Source organism: Dipteris shenzhenensis, chromosome 20 (genome assembly GCF_047967505.1).
Source record: "Dipteris shenzhenensis isolate YYH24624 ecotype China chromosome 20, Dip_SZ_1.0, whole genome shotgun sequence".
NCBI lineage: Eukaryota > Viridiplantae > Streptophyta > Polypodiopsida > Gleicheniales > Dipteridaceae > Dipteris > Dipteris shenzhenensis.
The window spans coordinates 35,262,639-35,271,106 of NC_141615.1; the positions used below are offsets into that span (position 1 = coordinate 35,262,639).

General features: G+C 42.6%; 1 protein-coding gene and 1 long non-coding RNA gene across 2 annotated transcripts; both read right to left on the reverse strand.

Annotated features, from left to right (window-relative positions):
* Positions 1–4,725: 4,725 nt before the first annotated feature.
* Positions 4,726–5,258, reverse strand: LOC147889580 (uncharacterized). Its single transcript, XR_015542955.1, has 2 exons — positions 4,921–5,258; positions 4,726–4,813 (listed from the first exon to the last, which is right to left on the reverse strand). It is a non-coding gene; the product is annotated as an uncharacterized LOC147889580 (long non-coding RNA).
* A 38-nt stretch (positions 5,259–5,296) lies between these two features.
* Positions 5,297–7,317, reverse strand: LOC147889581 (uncharacterized). The gene is made up of 3 exons (XM_087392088.1): positions 6,884–7,317; positions 5,490–6,781; positions 5,297–5,384 (listed from the first exon to the last, which is right to left on the reverse strand). The coding sequence occupies exons 1-3, from the start codon at positions 7,260–7,262 to the stop codon at positions 5,340–5,342; spliced, it is 1,716 nt and encodes a 571-aa protein (XP_087248214.1). The 5' UTR covers positions 7,263–7,317; the 3' UTR covers positions 5,297–5,339.
* Positions 7,318–8,468: the final 1,151 nt, after the last annotated feature.

Consider the following 8,468-nt stretch of genomic DNA (forward strand, 5'->3'; position numbering starts at 1 on the left):
ATGAATGTAATGTGTACTAACAACATGCAGGGTAATAGTTAAAATTGATAGTATCAAGCTACAAAAGTGAGTATGAATTCAAGCTACTTATTGTGCCATTTCACTTAAAATATGTATCTGAGGCTACTTAAAGTAAGTACAAATATAACTGAAGTAATAATAGTATGCGGGGTATTAATCAAGCATACACATGGGAGGGTGTGTGTATTGATTTTCTAGGCATTTGTGAGTGTGTAAATGCAGTCTTTTATGTGTAATCAAACACACAAAGATACACATGCATGTACAAATATGGTTGATGATTGATGACCAATTTGAAGATGGCCCTAGCGCTGCAAGTCTCACCTTTGATCACATTGCAATGAGAATTAAATGGAAGAGCAGACTCTTGAGGATGCCGAAAGGATTGAGCAGGGCCTTTAATCCCAAGGAAAGTCTACTTTAACATAGGACCAAGAGGAGGCGACGTTAACATGTTTAACATGGTCACTCTTTTGATCTCCTCCTGGTACTGACTTTCAAGCCTTTGTGAATCCCTCAAGCCCAAGCATGTCTACCATGAAGTTGGCTTCTCCTCTCCAATAACCCGCAGAATGCACAGATTAAGCAGTACCCTTTTCGAGGGGACAATCCTATAGTATTAGGCTAGGCTAAGTCAAGCATTATAAAGAAGAGAGAAGGCCTGGTTTGGAAAAACATTTATGAAAATGTAGTATGTGAGATGGTAGAGGCACTTACAATTGGGAATGTGTTACTTTTGTAGGAGATGAGCTTGATGTACTCATAATGTGGGTAAATTTCACCCCTTATCCTTGAGCATGACAAATCCCCCCCCCCCTCTCTCTCTCACTCTCTCACATACACACACATATAAAAATTCCTTGCAAGCTTTCCTTTAATTTGAAGGAGTAACATTTTTTCCATCACCTTCTTCCGCTCAAGTCAGTACTAAAAGGACTCAATCAAGCCTTTAGCCGTGTGGAATCCACTTCTCTCTTTGGACCGCTTGAGGAAGCATTTATGTCGAGTCCCTTGGAGAGAGTATTTTTATCTAGAACCTCGGAGATGAGTAGCATGTCTAGTCCCGTAGTGGCAATCGATCTGAGTCTTTTCTCTGCTTCTTTGATGGGTCCATATGCTCCTCATCTTAGGAGGTCTTTGGCCCATTTTTTGGAGGATGATTCGCGTCTCTAGCCACATAAACAAGTCGTTGTGGGTTAATCTCATAAAATAAACCACAGTTACGCTGAAACGCGTTTCAGAGCCCAGCTAGGCCGCCTGAAACGCCGTTTCAGAGAAGCCCCGTTTCCTGAAACGCGTTTCAGAGTCTGAAACGTTTCAGGACCCTGAAACGACTGGCTGAAACGTTTGAGCCAGTCTGAAACGCGTTTCAAAGCCCTGAAACGTGCCGTTTCAGACAACACAGGCTGCTAGGTCTCCAAAATCACATTTTTTGTCTTTTTGCTTTTGATTTTGGTCTCCAGGCTCCTTCCACTCCTTCAGCCTCATACTCTCTCCATCCTCAAGGTTTTCCAGCCCTCCTTCAGCCCCATTCACTCCTTTCCTCTCCTTTCTCTCCTGCAGCCTGCTTCAGCCCTCCATCATCATCTACTCCCCTCCCTTGCTGACGTGGCGTTTCCCCGTTTCAGCCCTCCCAGAAATCCCGAAACGTTTCCGTTTCCCGTTTCCCCGTTTCCGTTTCCCCTAACTATGAAATAAACCATCGTTGATATGCTACTGCTCCCATCCAAGATTCTGTTCTATTTGATCTCGTCCAAGATTCTATAATCGATCTCTTAATGTTGCTTGTTGCTCGTCCAAGATCCTTTCGACTCATTCAAGGAAGAGGAGGGAGTGGAGAACTAAGGAGTCAAGCAACCTACCGAAAGAGAACCAAAACAATGTATAAGCATATCGAATGTCAATGAAGATGAGATGACTGGGGACCCACACCTAGTGCTATAGTTTAGCTGATTGCCCCAAAGTGAATGTCTTTATGAGGTTAAAGTTGTCTTCTCCTCCTCTTTCTTGTGTATATGCACAACCACTCAAACAAAATCTATCTCTCTCTCTCTCTAATATTCACACACATGCATCTTATTAAGCATATGTATGCACACACTTTCTATAACTTTTCCTACTCACACAAATTCTATATTCGTATTGTTATCTTACACATGGCCATATGTATATCTCACACCCCACTCATGCTTGATTTATGTGGAATGTCACATATTGCATGCAAAAAAGACTCTCTCAAGCATTCGTATATGTTCGTCTTGCATGTATATATATGTGTATGTGTGTTGCATAAGCGTGTGCATGCATATATGTAGTGAGTGCATGTGTATGTGTGTACATCCCGTGTACATGTGTGCCCACATGAGTGTGTGAATATACACCCCTATGTAGGTATAATAACCAAAAAAGGAATGTAACCCTACATAAGAAAAAAAGAAATTTTATTAGAGTCTTCGGAAGACCGATGGGTCTATGAGACTGAAAGAAAACCTGATACAAACCACAGTAAGCGTGGAGCTACTAAACGAGCATCATCACCCGTGCTGAGTCCTAAGTTTGATCATACATAGTCAAATACATATGGGTGTGACAATGAAAAGGAAAAAGACTGGAGCAGAGCGGAGCCGAATCCTCCATATGTCATGTCGCCCTCGCTGGTGCGTGACCGGTGATGGGACGTTGGCGTCTGTCAAGGGGTGCCGTGCGTCTCAGTCTCTTCGAGAAGGCTCGACGCAAAACCAAAGCCACCGTGACTCCCGTGGGACATGTCCCGGGTCTAAACAATGGACGAGAGGTCTCCCAAAGTGTCTCCTCGATGCCTCGTGTGTCGTGCTACGATCGTCAGGTCAAGATCTCTATCATGTTATGGCTAGAGACTGGACGATCAATATCACTCGATGGGAAGAACTCTGTGATCCTGCTCTGAGAGGTATCTGGTGGTGTGGCCAAGCCCCGTCGCTTGAGTAAGTACCCTATGTGTCGGACCCCCTCGTGAATGAAGGCCGCAAGGCATCTCCGATCTGGGTAGGCGAGGAATCTGGAAAGGGGCCCGAGGCCGTCTCTGAAGAGATAGTGGTAGCGACCTCAGATCTCGTAGTACACTGGGCACCTGAAAATAAAATGCTCCTGCGACTCAACCTCCTAACAATCGCACAATGTGCATATGCTATGCTCCATAGGGATCCCCTCTGCTCTGCCACTCTCTATGCAGAGGCGGTGTGATGATATCCGAAACTGTCCGATGGAGATCCACAAAGTTCCATGCAAGCAACGCAGGGCCAACTATTACGTCTTGCGCATATGGCCGAGGGAACAACGCCAAACTCGACATCAAACAAAGTGATTTGCAAAACCCAAAAACATAGACAAACATGCAAAAAAAAACACACAGACTGTAAATTTGGATTTCCAAAACCACCTATGCGACAAACACGTGTTTTGAGGCCTTTGCCAGATGAAATGATCAAGACCATACATAAAGGAAACTTTGCAAAGATCACAAGAGCTTTGCAAGACCTTAATTCCTATATTGACGTTCAATGCGTTCCTTCACACAATTTCAATGTCTGAAGAAGAATACGAACTCGCAGTTCGCAAGCAAAAAAATTCATGAAAACAGACCCAAAGGATGTCTACACAAGCAATTTCAACCCTACTTTGACAAGACTTTGGGGAGCAAACATTGATATTCATTTCATTTTAAATCCTCACGGAGCAACATCTTACTGCACATCGTACATAACAAAGATTGACAAAGAAACAAACAACGCTGTGAAGACAACGATGGCCCAAAGTTTCAAAGACATGGAGCTACAGAGGAATGTATCCATGAAGTCGGCAACACAATTTTGAATACGCAACATATCAGTGCACAACAAGCAGTTTACCTATGCCTTTTGCTCCCACTCACTAACGCGATAAGAGAATTCATATGCATAAACACAAATCCAATTGAAGACAAGACACTCCTACTAAAGCACACGGCACAACTAGAGTTGTTGCAGCCAAATAGCACTGACATCTTCTTTGACGACATCATCACAAAATATGCAAGAGCCTTGGATGCAGGGGCTGATATGCCTGCTCAAATCCTAAATTTGCAGCAGCAGGTACAAGTGCAGATGCTAAGCATGTGGATACGCAAGATGTGCATGATGTAGTTGCAAGGGAAGATTCAGCTCTGACGAAGCATGGGCTGTGCCTTATTGGCTGGTCCAAACTCTCCAGAAGAGTAGGTTTTTGCTCCTTTATTTGGCAGGACTCGCACAGATACAGCTGAGGCAGAGGGGTCACAGTTTTTAGAGTCAGCTAGGATGGGTACCCTCATCGATGACGAAGAGTCTTACTGCTTTGAGACTGCATGTGATAATGTGCATTGGATGCAGGCCATGCAGGATGAGTTGAGCTCCATTCAGAAAATAATATATGTACATTTGTAAGACTAGAATATATCTGCTCTTACAAATTCAGATTTTTGTTTCTAAAAACCAAAGTTCTACAAAGCAAAAAGAAAACTAAAGAGGAAAAATGAGCTAACAAAAAACAAAAGGTAGACATACTTAGTAAGCAAAGCAAGGCTTATGTCGTCATCAGTGCCCAAGAATAAGCAGCTATATTGGGTTTCTAAAGACTCGCGGAGATAATACCTCAGATGTGGTAAACTTGCCTCCAAAGAAGAGGGCTATTGGAACAAAATGGGTCTACAAGCTGAAAAGGAAGCCTGATGATACCATTGATAGGTACACCGCTAGGCTGGCAGCAGGCAGTTCCCCTGCAGTTCCTCTGCTTCTGCCTGCTCACACAGAACACAAAAAGTCTCACCCAACAACGTTTCTTTTTTAAAAAAAGGAGTAACCCAATGTTTTCGTGATATCGTCAAAATAAAATATTAGTGTCTACCTCGGTCCACTTGTCTGCCCACCACAAATCATGGTCCTGCTGTAAGGGCTTCCCGGTTCCCACATCTTTATGCCAACGCAGATCCGTATTTATGAAGGAAGGATATATTGTAAATTGAACAGCGCCAGCCCAATCAAAATCCAAAAACTTGATCTCAAAAGAATCTTCCACTAATCTCGCCATGATGTTGGGAGCCCGCACGTCACCATGCGCCACTTCCATCCCCTCACATGTACAAGTATGTGCCTCCTTCAATGCATTGTGAACTGCTGATCGCAATTCAGACTTTTTAGTTTCATCCAAATGCTTGGCCCACTCATGTACAGTTTTCCAATCTGGACGAGCCAGGGGGACTATTGGAACAAAATGGGTCTACAAGCTGAAAAGGAAGCCTGATGATACCATTGATAGGTACACCGCTAGGCTGGCAGCAGGCAGTTCCCCTGCAGTTCCTCTGCTTCTGCCTGCTCACACAACACAAAAAGTCTCACCCAACAACGTTTCTTTTTAAAAAAAAGGAGTAACCCAATGTTTTCGTGATATCGTCAAAATAAAATATTAGTGTCTACCTCGGTCCACTTGTCTGCCCACCACAAATCATGGTCCTGCTGTAAGGGCTTCCCGGTTCCCACATCTTTATGCCAACGCAGATCCGTATTTATGAAGGAAGGATATATTGTAAATTGAACAGCGCCAGCCCAATCAAAATCCAAAAACTTGATCTCAAAAGAATCTTCCACTAATCTCGCCATAATGTTGGGAGCCCGCACGTCACCATGCGCCACTTCCATCCCCTCACATGTACAAGTATGTGCCTCCTTCAATGCATTGTGAACTGCTGATATCAATTCAGACTTTTTAGTTTCATCCAAATGCTTGGCCCACTCATGTACAGTTTTCCAATCTGGACGAGCCAGGTATTCCATCTCAATGGCGACCCAGCCACCTGCAATTTTTTCAGATTTGAAGAGCTTAGGAGCAAGGCCATTACCTGCCCATGTGGCATGCACGGTGTCCCCGTACCTCTTGCAATACTTGACCAACATCAAATCCTTAGACTGCTCCACCTCCACCACAAAGAGAAGTTTGGTGCCAATCCTCTCAACAAATTGAACTGGCTTTGCCTGTAGAGGGTAAGGAATTCTCTTGTCAACTTGTGGAGGACTTGATCCATAGAACTGCTTCAATTCAGAAATACCTTGTCTTAAGGCCCAGAATGCTCTGCAAAGGCAGTCCATGTCTGTCTTGTCGTAGGTATTGGTATAACAATGCATAAGGGTAGTGAATGGTTGGCATGCCACCTTGTTCAAGTAAGCGAGTCCACTTATCCTGATGTGGACACCGACCAGCTCTACAAGAAAACAAGGACAAACAGTACTTGCTCTCAATCTCTGTTCCATACTAGAGAGGAACAAGCCATAATAATGAATCCCCTGAAATAAGGAATTCCCCTCTTCTTTCTTTTCTTCTGACGTGTAAATCAGGTGCGTGCCCTGCACATGAGATCCATCTGTAGGGTAGCCGAGAATTGTTATTGGATTGATGGCCAACCCCAGATATTTGCTAAACAAGCGGTTAATGTCCTCCATTTTGTCGGTCTCACGAGAATAATGCTCTGCCACCAATGAGCATAGATCAAAAGCCAGTTGGCACTCGACATCACCGAACTCGACTGTTGAGGTGTTGTTGAATCTGTCAACGAATGTTGCAAATGCAGGGTGCACTAAGGTGAGGGGAAGAGGGGGCTCTGCTTCTGGAGGGCAGTGACATAAATATACAGGCACTTCTTGTGCTTTTCGCCAGTTCCTAGCCTTCTGCAAAGAGGAGGGTGGCCCGAGCTTTCTGATCAGAGTGAAGTAATCTGCAGTGTGGAAATCCGTCATAAATTGCAGGGATAAAAAGAGTGGAAATCCATTAAAAAGATTCGATAAACACTACATGCTAGAAAGATAGGTGTTGAAACCTGCTTCATTCAAGTCCGGCAACGTTTCGATCTCTGCTTCTATCGCTAAAATCTGTGCGTCGAGAACTGCTACATCGGCTTTAAGTTGAGAGATATCGGCTTTAAGTTCAGAGATATCGGCTTCAAGCTTAGAGATGAGAGTGTTGAGTTCTTGCAATTGCTCACGGTGCCGTGACGTCTCAGCACTGCATAGTTCGGACAGCACATCTGAATTCTTAATTCTTTGCCGACGCAGGTCAGAAATCAATCCCAGCCATAAATTTCTTTCCTCCTGCAGTGTAGCTTCTTTGCTGCGAAGAAGGGTGCAGACCTCCGTCCGCTCTTGATTCAGGGCCTCCAGCCGCCTCTGACGCTCTTTCCGTTTCCTTGAAGAGATCATGTCGAAAGCCCTTGCACGCTCTCTCTTATTATTCGGTTGTTTGTGCAGGAATTCTATTACGTTTCTTGCTTCATAGAAGCACAACTACTCGAGCCCTGAAATTTGAATGCCTATTCAAAAGTAAGTAAAAATGTTGCATGACTGAGCCTGCTGTCGTGGCTTATTGTTTCTTCTTCTCTTCCTCCGTTCCCGTCGAGATATTACGAACGATGCGGAGAGCAATACGTTTTTCCGTGCGTTTTCCTCGATTATTCAAAAGTACGTTAAATACATGGTACATACATATTCAAAAGTAAGTAAATACATGATACATACATATATTTATGTATAAACATGGGATGCCAAGGGTAGAGAAAAGGGCCTTTCCTTGAGCTATGCTATGCTGTAATGTGTGAGGTGTGAATGAAGTCGTTTGTGATTGAAAGCGGTTCCCAGTAAATATGAAGGTTTTAAGTGTAGGATTTGTGTATTATTGTGAAAATGATTCGTTTTAATGGAGGGATGGCTGCTGTTTTCGGGTCGTTCATTTTTGTCGAAAGTTTGTGCAAGTCCTTCGCCTGGAAAGACAAAGGACATTGTCTTGTTCGTTACGTCTTGTTGTGTTGTGTTGCTTGTATGAGTGTGGCTATGTCTTTCGACATGTTTGGAAGGCATTGTTAATGGAAGGCCCGACATGTTTGCCTCATGCCAAACATTTTATTTCAAAGAAAATACATGGAAAATTTGGAGTTTTTCTTGTAGAGTAGTAGATTTGTAGCTCATATGTAGCAAAAAATTACTTTAAAGAGAGCATAATCTCTAATGATTGCCTTTGGGCAAAAGCATTTGTAGTTTGAAAAGCATTATTTCATTAATGTAATATGTATCAGCAAGTTCTTAATGAAATCAAATTAAAGCAGATTATTGAAGCACAAGTGTCGTTAATTACTTTTGTAATGCAAATCTAGTTCTTTTTTTCCATTATTATAGGAGAAGTATCTAGCATGAATATATTTGAACAATGATATATGTATATTCAATTTAAACTTTAATGAAACTTCAAGCTAAAATATGTAAACATGATTATATTAATTAGTTTTGCAATGCTAAAATAGTCTATTTTTTTATTTTTTAAATGATGTTGCGATAAATGTTTTTTTTTAATTTTATTACAATAGATGTTATGGTTTCGTTTTTTTAATTGGCGATTTTTTTAAATATTTGCAG

What these genes read in the sequence shown, in the direction of transcription:
- LOC147889581 (XM_087392088.1), bottom strand. Translation starts at nt 7,262, where the DNA reads ATGATCTCTTCAAGGAAACGGAAAGAGCGTCAGAGGCGGCTGGAGGCC. An exon ending in GCCGGACTTGAATGAAGCAG is followed by an intron (nt 6,782 to 6,883) that starts GTTTCAACACCT and finishes TCCACACTGCAG; the next exon opens with ATTACTTCACTCTGATCAGA. An exon ending in GGGCAGACAAGTGGACCGAG is followed by an intron (nt 5,385 to 5,489) that starts GTAGACACTAAT and finishes TTGTGTGAGCAG; the next exon opens with GCAGAAGCAGAGGAACTGCA.